The 19,844-nt window shown below is 48.5% G+C and overlaps 1 protein-coding gene across 1 annotated transcript in view; it reads right to left on the bottom strand.

Moving 5' to 3' along the window:
* The window catches only part of LOC147102244 (telomerase-binding protein EST1A-like), a 93,110-nt gene extending 77,966 nt beyond the window's left edge, over positions 1–15,144 (bottom strand). The window contains exons 1-2 of the mRNA XM_085964602.1: positions 15,044–15,144; positions 5,639–5,749 (exon numbers count right to left, since the gene is read on the bottom strand). Coding sequence (XP_085820728.1) covers positions 5,639–5,719 — 81 coding nt within the window. The 5' untranslated portion in view covers positions 5,720–5,749; positions 15,044–15,144. The remainder of the gene's footprint in view (positions 1–5,638; positions 5,750–15,043) is intronic.
* Between the last annotated feature and the right edge of the window lie 4,700 nt (positions 15,145–19,844).

Here is a 19,844-nt window from a genome sequence, read left to right as displayed (position 1 = left end):
TGTTGGTTGAGGGATAAATGTTGGTCAGGGCACCCAGCGAACTCTGCTGCTCTTCCTCAATAATGCTATGGGATTGTTTTCTCACTGCATTGAGAAATCCACTCCAAGGAGTAAAAGTGAAATCTTGTATTTGGCCTAACCAAATATTAACTAGATGCAATCTGCACCATCACCCACTGCCTGCCAGCCCACCCCCTCCACCAGCATTCCCCTTAAGAGCACACAGAAAGGGAAGGCATTCTCAAAATAATTTGATCTCCAGGATTCAATAAAATTAAGAACGGTTATTCCAGCACTAATTTTGCTCATCTCCTGGGTCTGGGCAACATGGATTCAAGACCCGGACTGCCTCCTTGTGTTGCTGTTATGTCAAGCCCTAGCTAGACTGTGTGTTGGCACAGTCCCACCCTGGCATTCTTTGCCTCTAATATATTCCATTTTCCATAAGGCGCACATGAGGGTAGGGGCTGGATTATTCTTTCAGAGCATCGAAACATAGATCATAGGAACAGGAGTAAGCCATTCAGCCCCTCGCATCTGTTTCGCCTTTCAATGGTTCCGTAGCCCTTAATACCCTTGCCTAACAAAAATCTATCAACCTCAGATTGCTGCCCTCCCTCGAGAGGGAGGACTGGGCCGGGGGGGCAGGCTCATCCAAACAGAGTGCCAGAGGCACAGAGCAGGAGGAGGATTAGGCAGATTTGACTGCAACCAGATGCTGCATTGGTGAGGTGGGTATGAAGGGGAAGGAATTTCAATAACTCAGTGGTTTTTACTCCCTCTCTCCAAGAATTGAAGCAGAGGCCCGGCCTATTTATTATTCAAGGTAGAAAGTGAGGAGAGAGACAATTCCTAAAAATGGCAAAATGTAGACATTCAGTATCATAATCTACAAAACAGGATATTTAAACTCAGACTGCTGACTTAAGGTTTCATCCCAAGGATGTTTCATAACAGAGGTGTTTGTATTTTGGTCCCATGTTCATTTAAAGTCTCCTGTTGAAAGTCTCCTGTTGAGAAAGGCATCCAAAACACTATCACAAACTGGAAGCTTTAAGGAACCACAGCTTCACCAAGGACCATGGGTTCACCCATTCAAACACTCACTCCGGTACTGCAGTGATGGGAAATGTAGCACTCTCATATTCCAGAGTGTTATACATAACCGAATTTCACATTCTGGTGCAGACAGAGGTCTGGCTCAATGTCCCGCAGCACGGCCTCTCCCTGCCATGTGTCCCCACTCAATGCCCCACATCTTCAACACAGCCACAGTGAGAGTGTGGCACCACTGTCCAACCACTGAACACAAAGATCAGTGGTGGAACTCCCTGTCCACCATCCATGACTCAGCGCGGTGGAAGCATGTTGGGAGTTCCTTTCCGCAAAGCACTACAGACAGCAGGTCAAGTAGCGCAATCCCGGTCCCCTAATCGGAAAGTGTGCAGACAGCAGGTGTGCTCTGCCTGCTTAAACGTGGTGTGCCCAGGCAGCAGGAAGGTAACACGCTCCACTCACTAAAAGCAAAGCCTATCCACAGCGGGTGTGCGGAATGAGTGACAGTAGCATGGGGGGATAGCAGGAAGAGAATCTCCTGTTCATAGCTCCAATAGCTAATCCTGCTCCCACACCAGTGAGGCAGTCCCACCTTGGAAACCACTGTGAGGAAGCAGCAAATAGGAAGAGGGATTCTCTACTAATTTAATCCCTTCAGCACATCCGAGGCAATGAGGTTTGATAGAAAATGATGAAAATAGATTTCAGGTCTTCAGCTATGATTGTAAATGATGAGTTTATATTCTTAGTGTGTGATCCAAGACACGATGTGGAGTGAGGGAGAGGGACAAGACAGAGAGGAGGGTTAACTACAACAGTGGCTCTGGACCCTGCTCGTCTAAGGCAAAGAAAAGTGTCTTGGACTGAAAGCAGTAATTCTGTTTCCCAGCCATACCGCCAGCAATGCTCAGAACAAATCATTAACATACAGTGAGACACAGCAGCTCCCTCAGTGGGATTCACAGACAAAGGGCAAGGGGTGGGAAGGAAGGATAGGAATGCCATTACAAAACTTACACAGTGTGTGAAACAGCATCTCCATCTTACTGGGAATCACACACAGACATTTAGATTGGGAGAGAGGGAGTAAGGAGGTTGAAGAACTCCAACACAGACCTTACTGGGCTCAATTATCTCCTGTTGAAGTCTGAACCAGCTCAAATGTCCAAAGCGAATTGAATCAGACACCAGCAGCAAGGGCTGCTGCATGGGGCCGTGTGCGTGGATGTGTCTGTGTGTGACAAGGACTGTTGAATCAGTTTGAACCGATGGTTAAATTGCTATTTTCTGCCGTTAGTATATACACATACAAACTGCTGTTTATGGCACTCAGATGCACTAAAGAAATTTTAGAGAGTGGATTATGTAAATCTCAGGGAATCTCTTTTCGAACGAATTGACAGATGGGTTTTTATTAATGAGAATATCTGAAGATCCTTAGTGTGTCCCACGCAATGAAGCACTGACACGCTGCGTGTCAGAGCAGAGGCATCAGTGAGTTTAAGTGGTCAGTGAGCCGAGCTCTGGTCAGCAGCGGTTGTGTGGTTCATGGCCCAAAGCGGGAGACACCTTTCCTCACTGAAAGTACGGCGACTTTGCTCGTTTGAAAATCAGTCCATCTGCAAACCTCAAATTCTCTGAATACTGTGTTCTCACACCTTAAAATGGAGAGCGAGCAGGGGAAGGTTACTGAGGGGAAAGTCACTGAGAACTGTGGTTAGCCAAATGTTTCCATACTGCAAGGCCAGGGGCCATGTGTTTGTCAGGAACTGTGATCTAATGACCATGGCGTCAAGGACAGGGGCTGAAACTGGGTTTTTAAATCCATCGCCAGCGAAGAATGATACAAATCTGAGCTCGTGCAAGGTATTGACCTGTTAAGTCAGTGCTTGCACATGGGCAGATGCACACTCAGTTCCCAGCTCAACTCCCTGTACAAGTGATGGTAAAGGGTCAGTCGAACCCAGAGTTGGTGAAATGTTACTTACAAAACAGCTAGGAAGAGGAGACCACCATTCAGCCCCTCAAGCCTGTTCCACCATTCAATGATCTGTATCTCAACTCCATCCACCCACCTTGGCTCCACATCCCTTTATACCCTTGGCGAGCGAAAATCCATTGATCTCGCACTTAAAATCGTTAATTGAGCCCCAGCATCACCTGCTTTCTGTGGGAGACAGTTCCAAACTTCTACCACCCTTTGCATGAAGAAGTGTTTCCCAGCTTCTCTCCTGAATGGCCTGGCTCTGATTTTAAGGTTATGTCCCCTAGTCCTGGACTTCTCCCATCAGCCGAAAAAGTTTCTCTATCTACCCTATCCTTTCCTTTCAAAATCCTATAAACCTCAATCAAATCACCCCTTAACCATCTATATTCCAGGGAATACAAGCCTAGTTTATGTAATCTCACCACTGGAGCCCTGGTAGCATTCTGGTGTAGACTAAATGGTATGATGGTTTAAAACTGAACTTTCACCTCTGTGACATGCTTCATGGCCCACCTGAATTGATGCAATAAAACTCTCCTGTGTCTAAAAGCTCCAAAGGATCAGACATGGAATAAGTTTAGGGCAATCTCTATTCAGGTTCAAAATAATTCCAGTCTTAGCAAAAAAGGCGACTGTTTTGACAATGAGGCAGAGGCACTGATGGGACAGTGTAGAGGGAGCTTTACTCTGTATCTAATCCGTGCTGTACCTGCCCTGGGAGTGTTTGATGGGATAGTGTAGAGGGAGCTTTACTCTGTATCTAACCCGTGCTGTACCTGCCCTGGGAGTGTTTGATGGGACAGTGTAGAGGGAGCTTTACTCTGTATCTAACCCGTGCTGTACCTGCCCTGGGAGTGTTTGACGGGACAGTGTAGAGGGAGCTTTACTCTATCTAATCCGTGCTGTACCTGCCCTGGGAGTGTTTGATGGGACAGTGTAGAGGGAGCTTTACTCTGTATCTAACCCGTGCTGTACCTGCCCTGGGAGTGTTTGATGGGACAGTGTAGAGGGAGCTTTACTCTGTATCTAACCCGTGCTGTACCTGCCCTGGGAGTGTTTGATGGGACAGTGTAGAGGGAGCTTTACTCTGTATCTAACCCGTGCTGTACCTGCCCTGGGAGTGTTTGATGGGACAGTGTAGAGGGAGCTTTACTCTGTATCTAACCCGTGCTGTACCCGCCCTGGGAGTGTTTGATGGGACAGTGTAGAGGGAGCTTTACTCTGTATCTAACCTGTGCTGTACCTGCCCTGTCAGTGTTTGATGGGGACAGTGTAGAGGGAGCTTTACTCTGTATCTAACCCGTGCTGTACCTGCCCTGGGAGTGTTTGATGGGGACAGTGTAGAGGGAGCTTTACTCTGTATCTAACCCGTGCTGTACCTGCTCTGGGAGTGTTTGATGGGGACAGTGTAGAGGGAGCTTTACTCTGTATCTAACCCGTGCTGTACCTGCCCTGGGAGTGTTTGATGGGACAATGTAGAGGGAGCTTTACTCTGTATCTAACCCGTGCTGTACCTGCCCTGGGAGTGTTTGATGGGGCAGTGTAGAGGAAACTTTACTCTGTATCTAACCCGTGCTGTACCTGCCCTGGGAGTGTTTAATGGGGACAGTGTAGAGGGAGCTTTACTCTGTTTCTAACCCGTGCTGTACCTGCCCTGGGTGTGTTTGATGGGACAGTGTAGAGGGAGCTTTACTCTGTATCTAACCCGTGCTGTACCTGCCCTGGGAGTGTTTGATGGGGCAGTGTAGAGGAAACTTTACTCTGTATCTAACCCGTGCTGCCCTGGGAGTGTTTGATGGAGGTGGTTTGGTGGGGTTGATTTTATCAGAAAGGGATGAGACTTGTTGCCTTTTCCTGTTCCATAACATATTCTTGTTCAGTGTTTATACAACGAAATTCTGTAAATATTACACATCAGAAGGAACACGTGTATGCAGTGTGAAAGCTGCAGAGGATGGTCAACACTGAATTACACAGAAAGTGCAGCAAAGAAACAGGCCATTCGGCCCAACTGTTCTATGCCAGTGTTTATGCTTCACACGAGCATCCTCGCACCCCTCTTTAGCTAACCCTGAAAGTGTTAATAATTTCACCAGGGATTTAATATTCATCTGTGCATTCAGCGGGGTCTGGTTTTCATCCTTTTGATATGGTTAAGTTTTAAGAAGTTTTCATCAAACTACATTTTTTTTTAATATGCAACATATCCCTGTGTAATCCTGTGCTCTGACCTGCAGTGAGTGCAGTCTTTTAAACCTCTCCAATGCGTTCAAGTACACTTTATTCTGTTTATTTTCGGAGAGAGGAGTGAGGCTTTGATCCCAGTTTGCTCGCTGGCCAAGCTTGCCATCACAATAGTGCAGAAGGCATGAATGGTCATTTTCACACGGCCCGTCCGACTTGTTTTTCTGTTCTCGACAAGTCACAGAGATCTCACAGAGCCTTCCAGCACTGCCACCAAGGTCTGTTTATGACTAAGTAAACACGAGCAAAAGCCAAACTCGTTCACTTGCTCTCTCCCTCCTCCCTCCCACGCACGCACACATTAAAAAAAAACTCTGCCAGCTTGCTCCCTGCACTGAGCGACAGACTGACCTTCCTCTTGGTTTCTTCGAAGAGACTCATCAGGCTCTCCCTAGCTGTAAGAATTGGATTACTGGCAGCCAGACTCCTCATGTAATAGTATACAGCATCCAGCTTCCGCCTCTGTTAAAAGAAAAACAAAAAAAAAAAGGAGCAAAGATGAAACCAGTTTAAAACGCAGACACAGCTCAGCTGAACCCAATTACTGAGCATTCCCACAATTGTTTCATTTTCACTGAAATCTATTAGTCATAAATTATCTGAGTTTCATAAAACCGCTGGACATTTTTCCCCCGCTGGCTTACCCCTCGGAGGACCAGAGCTCAGATTTATCAGACCCAACACAAATACAATAAAGCAGCCCTCCCGCACCCCTGACACGGCCCCTGGCTGTTTCGTGAGGTGTGTAAGCGCTCAGCGTTCAAATGCCCTCGTCAGCACGGGTGCTTGGAAAACAATACTGACAACTGCTGTTTAACGAGGAGAGAAGTGTTAGTTAGCTGCACGTACAAAAACCAAGCTAAGGTTTCACACGCCTTGGATCGCAGCAACAGTCCACATCAACCTGAAAAATGCCCACGGGTGTGGAGCTCCACACACCTCGCATGAGGCAAGGCCGTTAAGGCCCAACTCCAAAGAGATTACAACTCTCACAACAAAAATATTAGTGCACGAAACCGCCTCCATTTCTTGCAATATCCTGGCATCAACTCAACATCAAACCCACGCATACAGCTTTCAGTGCCACGAGATCGAATTCCTTACCCGGTTTTAAATGTGAAATCTAATCAGTCAGTAATACCTTTGGGAATACAATGACTCCTCATCAACACTTCAAATACTTCCGACAGTACATTTCTCATGTGAACCAGTGACATCTAGTGGCACAAAGAATCCGCATCAACTTCAGCATTGGTTCAAAAACTTGACACAGGTTAAGCTGAGGCATCACAACAAGGACCCAGGCTCAAAAGTGCCAGCTTAGAATCCTGATTAACTTGAAGATTCACCAGTGTTACAGGCTCAGCATATCTCTTATGAATGTCTTTAGAGTACTTCACATCCAATGAATTACTTTGAAATGCAGGGACTTATGTAAGGAACCATTTTATGCACAGCAAGATCCCACCAACAGCAGCGAGAAGAAAGGCCAGTTAATCTGTTTCTGGCAATGTCAGCCGAGGATGGAATGTTGGCCAGGATACCAGGAAAACTCCCTGCTCTTCTTCACAAGATCTTTTAACAGGAACAGGCAGATGTTTTTGCCTAAATAAGAAATTCAATAACACAAATCAGGAGGACAGGCTTGGCGCAGTCACCAGGCCTGGTGGTGAGAGGGTTGGATTCACATCGGTCAACAGGGTCATTAACTTGCGATGATTCAGAGGGATAGTAATTCTGCTCCCGCGCACTGCTGGGTACTATAGCCCATATCAGCTGTTCCCCCAATGATGTCACGATCACTCAGTTTCCTTTTATTTGAACAGCCTACAGAAACAGACGCAATTCAGAATTGTCCGAAAATGAGTCCACAGGGCCTAGGTGGCGGAGCATGTTTGCAACAGTCCTGTCCCTCAACCCAGAACACGGAGGAAGTGAACACAGAGCAGTCTCCACCCAGCTCCCACTGGGCACGAATCTACAACACAGAGACAGCCCAATCCTGCCAACCTGCCCAAGACTGGGTCACACGGGGAATGGAAATCTGTCACGCTGGTGCCGGGGCGGAAGGGCATTCTCCTTAGCTTGGGTTTCAGGCACATCGCTGGAGCAGTGCAAGGGGAAGCTTTGCACTGGCACCATTTTCAGTCTGATCCCAGAAGGCCAGTGTCTGAGAGAGCTTATCCCGGCCACAGGCTCACAGATCCTGGTTTCTTTTGATGATCAATTCTGCCACTGGGAAGAGGGAGCCACATTTAGCCGCACCAGAAGCCACTCACAGATCACAGTCTCCCGGAATTCAAATTAAAAACTGCACCCATGTAAAAACAGCTTTGCTCTGCATCCTGACACAAGCCTCCTTTTTAACTGTGCAGTGTACTGGTAGACCACACTCCTGTAGATCTAAATCTAAAGATTCTGCAGATCCGAGACAATACCAACCTAAGCTACTTCCTTCTCTTCCACTCAGAACAGATCAAACCCCAAAAAGGAATAACATAACATCAACTGGAGGCAGGTGCCGCGATGTCTCGTCATGCACTGGCTTTAGTTCCCCACTCCCACCCCCATAATCCTAACCTGTAGCCCAAGCCAGATCCGGGGGCGTGGGGGCACAGAAAGGTTGTCCGGGATTGGGGATGTGGGGGGGCAAGAGCAGAGAGGCGGGGGAGCGGAGAAAGGCAGGGAGGTGGGGGAGAGCAGAGAGGCGGTGAGAGCAGAGAGGTGGGGAGGGGGGGAGAGCAGAGAGGCGGGGAGAGCAGAGAGGCGGGGAGAGCAGAGAGGCGGGGAGGTGGGGAGAGCAGAGGCGGGGAGGTGGGGAGAGCAGAGAGGCGGGGAGAGCAGAGAGGCGGGGAGGTGGGGAGAGCAGAGAGGCGGGGAGGTGGGGAGAGCAGAGAGGCGGAGGAGCGGAGAGGGGCGGGGAGGTGGGAGGGAGTTGGGGAGAGCAGAGAGGCGGGGAGGTGGGGAGAGCAGAGAGGCGGGGAGGTGGGGGGGAGTTGGGGAGAGCAGAGAGGCGGGGAGGTGGGGAGAGCAGAGAGGCGGGGAGGTGGGGAGAGCAGAGAGGCGGGGAGGTGGGGGGGGAGTTGGGGAGAGCAGAGAGGCGGCGGGGAGAGCGGGGAGGCGGGGAGAGCGGAGAGGCGGGGAGAGCGGAGAGGCGGGGAGAGCGGAGAGGCGGGGAGGCGGGGAGAGCGGGGAGAGCGGAGAGGCGGGGAGAGCGGAGAGGCGGGGAGAGCGGAGAGGCGGGGAGAGCGGAGAGGCGGGGAGAGCGGAGAGGCGGGGAGGTGGGGAGAGCAGAGAGGCGGGGAGGTGGGGAGAGCAGAGAGGTGGGGAGGTGGGGAGAGCAGAGAGGCGGGGAGGTGGGGGAATGGAGGGAGGCGGAGGAGCGGAGAGGGGTGGGGAGGTGGGGGGAGAGGAGACAGAGTCAGGATAGGAGAGGGGGAAGAGAAAGAGAAATGCACAGACACAAATAGAGACACACCCGGACAGAGAAAGAAGCAACTACTCAGATACACAAATCACTAAAAGTAGCGACACAGGTTAACAAGGCCATAAAAAAAAAAACAGGCATTGAGGTTCGTTTCCAGAGGGATAGAATTGAGAAGTAGATAAGTTAAGTTAAACATGCATGGAACCTTGGTTAGACCACACTTGGAGCACTGTGAACAGCTCTGGTCTCCATATTATAAAAAGGATATAGAAGCACTGGAGAATGTGCAAAAAAAGATTTACTAGAATGATACAAGAACTGAGAGGTTATAACCTCAGGAAAGATTGAACAGACTGGGGTTCTTTTCTGAAGATAAGAGGAGGTTGAGGGGTATCGGAGGTCTTTAAAATGATGAAGCGGTTCGATAGAGTAGACAGAGAGAGAGAGTTTCCACTTGTGGGGAAGACCAATACTAAGGGCCATAAATATCAGATAGTCACTAATAAATCCAATCGGGAATTCAGGAGAAACTTATTTAACCAGAGAGTGGTGAGAATGTGGAACTCACAAGCACAGGGAGTGGTTCAGGCGAATAGCAGGGATGCATTTAAGGGGAAGCACATGAGGGAGAAAGGAATCGAAGGGCATGCTGATGGGGTGAGATGAAGAGGGTGGGAGGAGGCTGGTGTGGAGCATAAACACCGGCACGGACCAGTTGGGCCGAATGGCCTGTTCCTGTGCTGCAAATACTCAGCAGTGAACAGCCCAAGTGACGGTCAACAATGAACCCATTAGTCACGTAAACTACTAAGTGCGTGAAGGTGCCAGTACCCGATCACTAGGTAACACTACTGACAGGCTGTGAGGTACATACTGCCGAATCTTCAACACTGCTGCTGTTTATCAGGCCTTCCTCCCCACCCCCACCCCGTGCACTTACAGATCCTTCCAAGGTTGAGGGTAAATTCTCTGCAATGCAGCTGTGAGGGCAGATATACAGGGCTATCAAACAACGATCAGTTCACGGGACAGAGGCGAACAGTCAGGGTCAGTCAGTTCTCTCTCTCCGTGGAGAAGGGAGGGGGGAAAAAAACCAGCCCAGCGTCAGGATGAGAACCAGCTTCCAATCACAGCTGCACTACTCGGTGCAGGGGAGAGGCCGAGCCTCGGGAGAGCTGGGAGCTGCAGCCTGTTTGAGCTCTTGTCCTTCACCTTGGACCGTGGGTTCAAATTTGGTCCTGGTACAGGGAGAACTGGATTCACGCCTTAAAGTAGGGCTTGGATTGTTGGTGCACCTCCCCAAGTAACACTCCACTGAGAATTCCACCCCCTTTCCGAACACCCACACTAGGGTTAAACATGCTCAGCTTACAGTAACTGGATAACACATCAGCTTCGATCCAGAACAGGGGACACACACAGACCACCTGAACCAGTAATTAGGCAACAATTACATCTCCCCATCGCTTTGAGGCGCCCACGGTCTCTGTGCTGCCTCCTTCCGCTGAGAGGGCACGCAAGCAAAAAAACAGATTCCTCCACACTTCAGCACTAAAACTGCTCCGTGCTCATTTGACAAAAAGCATGCGCTGTAACCCCGGGGGAACAGAAAGAAGAGATGGAAAGTTATCTCACTGCTGTCAAGTGCCCTGTTTCACCACTCAGCCAAGAACTGGCAAAATTCATCATAAATGCGGCTAGAGGAAAAAAAATTAAACTCTGGCCCGTAGCTGGAGCTCTGCAGCATGAATCTTGCTGCTTTAAACTCTCCCACGGTGGCTGCATGGATGACAACACTTGGTAACAATGAGATCTCTGCATACCAACCCACTCTCCTGGGTGCACTTCACACACTCTGGACCATTAACCCTCAGATTGCCGACAAGCCCAGGGAAATTCCAGTGCCCCTGGGCCAGCCACATTTCTGCAACACACCCACAAACCCCAACACCGTATGACAGTAAAATATTTACCCAGCGGAAGAACTGTATTACAGTATTAACCCTGTGCAGTAAACAGGAGATTTTTAAATACAAAAGTTAACATTTCTGCTTGGCCTGCCTCTTGTATTTAATTTAAACATGACTTTTACTTTGTTAATGATCATCTTAAAGTAAATTTAGGATATGCTGCCTTTCTGTGTGAGGCTCCCAAGTTCCAATATCTACTTGAGCAAAGCTTTCATTCCCCTTCCCCAAGTGCTGGGGTCACTAGCAGACAGCGAGGGTGGCGGCCAATGTGGCATCTAACGGGCAGAGTGAGCTGATGGGCCGCTCTGGTGGGAGTGTCTATGGATCTTGTCTGTATGCACTTCCAGAAGGCATTTGATACGGTTCCACACAAGAAAATAAGAAATAGGAGCAGGAGTCGGCCATACGGCCCCTCGAGCCCACTCCGCCATTCAATAAGATCATGGCTGGTCTTCGACCTCAACTCCACTTTCCCACCCAGTCTCCATATCCCTCGATTCCCCTAGAGTCCAAAATTCAGCATCCACAGCTCTTTGGAGCAGAGAATTCAAAAAAGTCACAACTCTGAGTGAAGAAGTTCTTCCTCATCTCAGTCTTAAATGTCCGACCCTTATCCTGAGACTTTATCCTCTAGACACTCCAGCCAGGGGAAACAACCTCTCAGCATCTACCCTGTCAATCCCCCTCAGAATCTTATATGTTTCAATGAGATCACCTCTCATTCTTCTGAACTCGAGAGATTATAGACCCAAACTACACAATCTTTCCTCACCTCTCATCCCAGGGAATCAATCTAGTGAACCTTCATTTGGATTTCTAGAAGGCATTCGATAAAGTGGCACATAAAAGGTTACTGCACAAGATAAGAGCTCATGGGGTTGGGGGTAATATATTAGCATGGATAGATGATTGGCTAACTAACAGAAAGCAGAGAGTCGGGATAAATGGGTCATTTTCCGGTTGGCAAACTGTAACTCGTGGGGTGCCGCAGGGATCAGTGCTGGGGCCTCAACTATGTACAATCTATATTAATGACTTGGATGAAGGGACTGAGTGTAATGTATCCAAATTTGCTGATGATACAAAAATTGGTGGGAAAGCAAGTTGTGAGAGTCTGCAAAGGGATACAGATAGGTTAAGTGAGTGGGCAAAAATTTGGCAGCTGGAGTATAATGTGGGAAAATGTGAGGTTATCCACTTTGGTAGGAAGAATAAAAAAGCAAATTATTATTTAAATGGAGAGACTCACAAAATGCTGTGGTACAGAAGGATCTGAGGGTCCTCGTACATGAAACACAAACATGCAGGTAACAGCAAGTAATTAGGAAGGCAAATGGAGTGTTGGCCCTTATTACAAGGGGGATGGAGTACAAACGTAGGGAAGTCTTGCTACAACTGTACAGGGCGTTGGTGAGACCACACCTGGAGTACTGCGTACAGTTTTGGTCTCCTTATTTAAGGAAGGATACACTTGCATTGGAGGCAGTTCAGAGAAGGTTCACGAGGTTGATTCCGGAGATGAAGGGATTGTCTTATGAAGAAAGGTTGAGCAGGTTGGGCCTAGACTCACTGGAGTTTAGAAGAATGAGAGGGGATCTTATTGAAACATATAAGATTCTGAGGATAACATAAAATGCTGGAAAAACTCAGCAGGCCAGGCAACATCCGTGGAGAGAAAATAGAGTCAACGTTTCGGGTCAAACCCTTTGTCAAGATTCTGAGGAGGCTTGACAGGGTAGATGCTGAGAGGATGTTTCCCCTAGTGGGGGAATCTAGAACTAGGGGGCATAGTTTCAGAATAAGGGGTCGCTCATTTAAAATGGAGATGAGGAGGAATTTCTTCTCTGAGGGTCATAAATCTTTGGAATTCTCTATCCCAGACAGCTGTGGAGGCGGAGTCACTGAATATATTCAAGGCGGAGATAGACAGATTTGAGCTACTGGGGAGTCAAGGGTTATGGGAAGCGGGCGGGAAAGTGGAGTTGAAGCCAAGATCAGATCAGCCATGATCTTACTGAATGGCGGAGCAGGCTCGAGGGGCCGAATGGCCAACTCCTGCTCCTGTTTCTTATGTTATGTTCGTTGCACCGCCTCCATGCCAAGTATACCCTTCCTTAGTAAGGAGACCAAAACTGAGCACAGTACTCCAGGTGTGGTCTCACCAAGGCCCTGTACAGTTGTAGCAAGACATCCTTACTCTCATACTCCAACCCCCTTGCAGTAAAGGCCAACATACCATTTGCCCTCCTGTTAAAGAGGCTGTTAATAATGGAAGTGCATATAATTGGAGGTAACCTTATGACGGGGTAATTGTTTGGGAGGTAGGAGACGGGGCGTAGGGATAGCAGCTTTGTTCTCTGATGTGGCGGGATGTAACTAGCGGTGTCCCCCAGGGATCTGTAATGGGGGCCTCAGCTTTTCACCATATTTAGCAATGACTTGGACGAAGGAATAGAGCCATATATCCAAGTTTGCTGACTACACTAAGGTAGGAGGCACAGTAAGTAGTGCAGATGGGCGCAGGGATGGGTGCAGAGGGACATTGACAGATTAAGTGGGCGGCAAAACTGTGGCAGATGAAGTTCAATGTGGCAAAGTGTGAAGTCATCCACTTTGGATCAGAGAAAGATAAATCAGAATATTTTCCTATCTTTCCTTAATGGCGAGAGACTAGGAGCTGTGGAGGAGCAGAGATTTAGGAATCCCTGAACACAAATCACTAAGAGCTAGCGCACAGGTACACAGCAATCAAAAAGGCTGATGGAATGTTGACCTTTCTCTCAAGCGGGCTGGAATTCAAATATAAGGAAATGATGCAGCTAAATAAGCCCAGGCTGACTGGTTTGTCCTGTTTACATTTCATGAGTTCTTGAGGTTTGGAAAGGGCTGTGCTCCAGAACTGCTGTCCATTGGCGGATAAATCCAAAACTCTGAGTTACGTGCAAGTTAGAGGGAACATGAGTTAAGCTTTATAACTCCATGGCACCCGCTGATACAGCCCAGAAAGACCCAATGTTCAGACACTCTCCGATTCAAAGCATCAGCTCCATCGGTCGAAGCGCCTGTCCTTTTCACAGCCCAACATGACAAGGTGTCAATCAGCAGCACTGGGGTTCAGCTGGACAGCTGTGTGGTGCTGTTCAGCATTCTAGTGTTTAACTTTTCTCCTTAGCCAGACGCTGTGTTTATACAGCCCAACCCTTATTACTGCTCTGTGTCTATTTCTCCTCGGTTAAAGCCCTATGGGACATTCACTACATTCACCATCTTTGCTCAGCTGTGAATCCACCCATGGTCGGGCAGCGTGCCAACACTCACTGTCAACGCTCACCAATGAAACTGGTCACTTAGACAGGGCACCAGAAGGCCATGGGACTGTACCTCAGCCAGGGCCAGCACCTTCAGGAGAGGAGGAGAGAAATTGTACACAGACAACGCCTTTGGAAAGAGATTCAAGCTTTTCTCCAATGTTGTAAATATCGAGTCCACTGACGCTGAACTCAAGGTACACGTTTCAAAACGGCTGCAATTCAAAACCAGAAGAGCAGCTCTTCAGTACAATAGGCCACACAGGCCTCCCGACAACACAGCACAGTAATGGAGCCATGCCGCCACCTGCTGGACACTGCAGCACAGAACCATCTACAGGCCCCACGTCTACAGAGATCGGTATCCAACTTGCTCTACTATTTCTCCCAGAAACAGTGAAGCAGAAGCTGGAGCAGGAGAGATACCGAATATAGATTGTGAAAAGGCTGCAAGATACTCAGTTGGTAGCAACTCTCACATAAGGCAAAACGTTGTGGACTCAAGCCCCTTTCTGGTAGTTGGGCACACAATCCAAGATGGCACTTCAGTGCAGTACTGAAGGGATGCTGCACTGTCCTGGGATTAAACAGAGGCCCTATCTGCCTGTTCGGATGGATGATAAAGATCCCATGGCACTCTGAAGAGCAGTTAGTTCTCCTGATGCCCTGACCAACATTCATTAAACTGATTAACTGGTCATTCACCTTCTTGATATTATCGGGATCTTGCTGTGTTAAAAATGGCCGCCGCGTTTCCCTACACAACAGCGGTCTCTTCACTTTAAAATGATTCATTGTACATGAGGCACTTTGAGAGATGTGATATCTTCTTAGGCAGAGGAAGATATCACATCTCTCAAAGTGCCTCATGTACAATGAATCATTTTAAAGTGAAGAGCGTGATAAAGCATTCTGTAAATATACAACGTATACATTTTGAGGATATGATTCAACAAATGGGTTAACAACTCTTGTAACAAAGTACGGAATCTGTACGAGGGGTATAAGGTTCAACACTGGAGAGCCTGAGAGTGCAAGCTGAGGACCTCACCGTGTAGATGGCCAGAATAGCAAGCTGGTTGTAAGGGCGTCCGTTTTTCGGTGCAATCTGTTGGGCTTTCAAGTACCAACTGTGGAGGAGAGAGAGTAGGCGTTAAATAAAGGTCACATTCCAGCCTCCGACAGTACTGTAAACACACACCCTCCTGCTGAACACACACTGATCAGATGGTTTCTGCCACTTCAGATATTTACATCTGAAGAGTTTTCCCACAGTTGAACAGGAACAGAGGAATTCACAGAACCGGGAAGGAGTGCTGCTGTTAATCTGGCCAGTCTCAGAGTTCAAATAATACCGTACTGTACTCTCTCTCTCTCTCATACCCCTCAATCCCTTGCTCTGCCAAAGATTTATCCAGTCCCCTCCTGAATTGCCCAACATTAGCTGCCTCTGCTGTCTCCCTGGGCAGCCTGTTGCTGCGTTCACTGCCCTGCGTGTCAAGTGACTGTCTGTTCACCTTCCCTACTCGGAGTTCATGTTCATGCCCTCAGCTGCAGAGTTTGTGATTATGTCAAACAATTTCTGAGGGCTCAGTACTGACGTCCCTGAGAATCTTACAAATCTCAGCCTGGTCTCCCGCGAACTGTCTTTCCTTCTGTGTAAACATTCCCAGCTGGCGTAGCCTCTGCTCATAGATCAGGTGTCTAACCCAAGGTATCAGTTTAGTTGCTCTTTCTGGCCCTCAGTGTAACAACGTGCTTAGAGCTGTATATCGTACTTCAAGTAGGGCTAGCCCAGAGCTTTCTACAGACTCATCATCACTCCCTGGGACTTCTGCTCTATCGCTCCAGTTAACACCCCAAGATCTTGTTTGCTTTCTTACTGCTTCAGAGTGGCCTCCTCCTCATTAACACGTTGCCCGTCAGTGACATCACCCACGGCCATGGAGTCCGATTACACGCGCATGCTGATAACACCTCATAGTCATAGAGTTTTACAGCACAGAAAGAGGCCCTTCGGCCCATCGTGTCTGCGCCGCCCATCCATCCCTGTCCAGTCTAATCCCATTTTCCAGCATTTGGTCCATAGCCTTGTATGCAATGGCATTTCAAGTGCTCATCCAAATGCTTCTTGAATGTTGTGAGGGTTCCTGCCTCTACCACCCTTTCAGGCATTGAGTTCCACATTCCAACCACCCTCTGGGTGAAAAAGTTCCTCCTCAAATCCCCTCTAAATCTCCTGCCCCTTACCCTGAATCTATGCCCCCTTGTTATTGACCCCCCTACTAAGGGGAAAAGTTCCTCTTTGTCTACCCTATCTATGCCCCTCATCATTTTGTACACCTCAATCAGGTCCCCCCTCAGCCTTCTTTGCTCCAAGGAAAACAACCCCAGCCTGTCCAGCCTCTCTTCATAGCTGAGGCGCTCCATCCCAGGTAACATCCTGGTGAATCTTCTCTGCACCCTCTCCAAAGCAATCACATCCTTCCTATAGTGAGGCGACCAGAACTGCACACAGTACTCCAGCTGTGGCCTCACCAGCGTTTTGTACAGCTCCATCATAACCTCCCTGCTCTTATATTCTATGCCTCGGCTAATGAAGGCAAGTATCCCATATGCCTTTTTAACCACCTTATCTACCTGTTCCGCTGCCTTCAGGGATCTATGTACATGTACACCAAGGTCCCTCTGACCCTCTGTACTTCCTAGGGTCCTACCACTCATTGTGTATTCCCTTGCCTTATTTGTCCGTCCAAAATGCATCACCTCGCACTTTTCAGGGTTAAATTCCATTTGCCACTTTTCCGCCCATCTGACCAACCCGTTTATATCGTCCTGTAGCCTGAGGCTTTCCTCCTCACAATTTACCACCCCACCAATTTTCGTGTCATCTGCGAACTTACTGATCATACCTTTTACATTCTCATCCAAATCATTTATGTAGATCACAAACAACAAGGGACCCAGCACCGATCCCTGAGGTACCCCACTAGACACAGGCTTCCAGTCACAAAAGCAACCTTCGACCATCACCCTCTGCCTCCTGCCACTCAGCCAGTTTAGGATCCAACGCGCCAAGGCACCCTGGATCCCATGGGCTCTTACCTTCTTGACCAGTCTCCTATGCGGGACTTTGTCAAAAGCTTTACTGAAGTCCATGTAAACCACATCCACAGCATTTCCCTCATCCACCCCCCTAGTCACCCCCTCGAAAAATTCAATCAGATTTGTCAGACATGATTTACCCTTGACAAAGCCATGCTGACTATCCCCGATTAATCCTTGCCTCTCCAAGTGGAGACTAATTTTGTCCCTCAGAATTTTTTCCAATAATTTCCCTACCACAGATGTTAGGCTCACTGGCCTGTAATTCCCTGGTTTATCCCTGCTACCCTTCTTGAATAATGGTACTACGTTAGCTGTTCTCCAGTCCTCTGGTACATCCCCTGTGGCCAGAGAGGTTCTGAAAATTTGTGTCAGAGCCCCTGCAATCTCCTCCTTTGCCTCCCACAGCAGCCTGGGATACATCGCGTCTGGGCCTGGGGATTTATCCACTTTTTGGCCTGCTAAAACCGCTAGCACCTCCTCCCTCTCGATGCTAATATGTTCAAGTATGTCACAGCCCCCTTGCCCGATTTCTATGTCTGCATCGTCTTTCTCCATAGTGAACACAGATGCAAAAAATTCATTTAAAACCCCGCCTACATCATCTGGCTCTACACACAGATTGCCACTTTGGTCCCTAATGGGCCCTACCCTTTCCCTGGTTATCCTCTTGCCCTTAATATACTTATAAAACATCTTAGGATTTTCCTTTATTTTGCTCGCCAGTGTTATTTCATGGCCCCTCCTCGCCCTCCTAATTTCTTTTTTAAGTATGCCCCTGCATTTTTTATACTCCTCTAGGGCTTCTTCCGTCTTTAGTCTTTTGTAACTGCCAAAAGCCCCCCTTTTATTTCTAATGCATTTTTGTATATCCCTCGTCATCCAAGGTTCCCTTTGCTTGTTGGTCCCACCCTTGACCTTTACAGGAACATGTTGGCGTTATACTCTCTCTATTTCCCTTCTGAAAGTCTCCCACCTCTTCACCACGCCTCTCAATCGCTCCGCTGCTGGTGGGGTCAGACTGCTTGTCCGGCATCTAGTCTTGGACGAGCTGCAATTTCTCCAGCAAAACATTGGGAAGTCCAAAGCCATCATCCTCGGTCCCCGCACAAACTCTGCAGCCTCGCCACAGACTCCATACTCCTCTCTGGCCACTATCACAGGCTGAACCAGACTGTTCACAACTCAGGGTCCTATCCCAATCCCACACCACACAAAGATCGCCTACTTCCACCGCCGTATCATCTGTCACTACCACAGCTCATCTGCCGCTGAAACACCTCATTCCATGCCTCCATCACATACAAAATAGATTATTCCACGTTCTCCTAGCCAGTATCCCATTCTCAGCTCTCCATCAACTTCAGCTCATCGAAAACCCTGCTGCCTGTATCCCTCAGCAAGTCCCGCTGACCCATCACCCTCTGTGCTCACTGACCTGCATTGGCTCCCAGTCCCCCAACACCACAAATTTAAAACCCTCATCCTTATTTTCAAATCCATCCATGGCCTCGCCCCTCCCTATCTCTGTAACCTCCTCCAGCCCTACAACCCTCCCCACCCAATGAATTCTCCATTCCTCTGACTGTCTTCCTCTTCTGCATCTCTCCTCCCTTCACCCCACCATTGGCGGCCGTGCCTTCAGCTGCCTGGGCCATATGCTCTGGAATTCCCTCCCTAAACCTCTTCAACTCCCTCTCCTTCTCTAAGGCCCCCCTTTTAAAACCCACCTCACCCCTCCTAATATCGCCTTCTTGGGATCGATGTTAATTCTTGTCCGATTACGTTTCTCTGAAGCGCCCTGGGACATTTTTCTACATTAAAGGAGCTACATAAAATGTAATACCTCTAGTTGTTGCGATTGCACTGTGCTGATGGGGGTCAATGAACTTCCCTAATGCCAGACCGATGGAAATTTTCAAGACCGAGATCGACAGATTTTTGTTGGGTAAGAGAATCAAGAGATATGGATCAAAGGTGGGTAAAATCGATTTGAGGTACAGGTTAGCCGTGATCCGGTTAAAAGGTAGAATGGGCTCAAGGGGCTGAATGGCCTCCTCCTGCTCCTATGTAACAGGGTCGAGGGGCTGAATGGCCTCCTCCTGCTACTATGTAGCAGGATCGAGGGGCTGAATGGCCTCCTCCTGCTCCTATGTAGCAGGATCGAGGGGCTGAATGGCCTCCTCCTGCTACTATGTAGCAGGATCGAGGGGCTGAATGGCCTCCTCCTGCTCCTATGTAGCAGGATCGAGGGGCTGAATGGCCTCCTCCTGCTCCTATGTAGCAGGATCGAGGGGCTGAATGGCCTCCTCCTGCTACTATGACATCTGGTTTATGTTTTCTCTTTTTTTTTTTTTTTAAAAGCAGCAAATTTTTCTAACAGCACTACACACAAGATTGGCCCACAAGGTTGTAAACCACAGGGTGGGGCGGGGGCTGGGGCTTCTGAAGCAGATAAGAAATTGGTTGAAACAAGAAAACAAATGCTGCCATACTTGGGGCTGCACTGGAATGGAAGGAAGTGTCTGGTGAGGAACCTTAACCTAATAGGGTAGGCTTGCAACCCTTGGGTATAGAGGATTAAGGGGCGATCTAATCGAGGTGTTTAAGATGATTAAAGGATTTGATAGGATCGATAGAAACTATTTCCTCTGGGGGGGGGTGGGTGGGGGAGAGAGAGTCACCTTAAAATTAGAGCCAGGCCGTTCAGGGGTGATGTCAGGAAGCACTTCTTCACACAAAGAGTG

The sequence above is a fragment of the Somniosus microcephalus genome, chromosome 22, assembly GCF_052327205.1.
Source record: "Somniosus microcephalus isolate GS21.2 chromosome 22, FLI_Smic_1.0, whole genome shotgun sequence".
Lineage (NCBI taxonomy): Eukaryota > Metazoa > Chordata > Chondrichthyes > Squaliformes > Somniosidae > Somniosus > Somniosus microcephalus.
The sequence above is the reverse complement of the archived record's forward strand: the minus strand, read 5'-3'. Positions and strand labels throughout refer to the sequence as shown.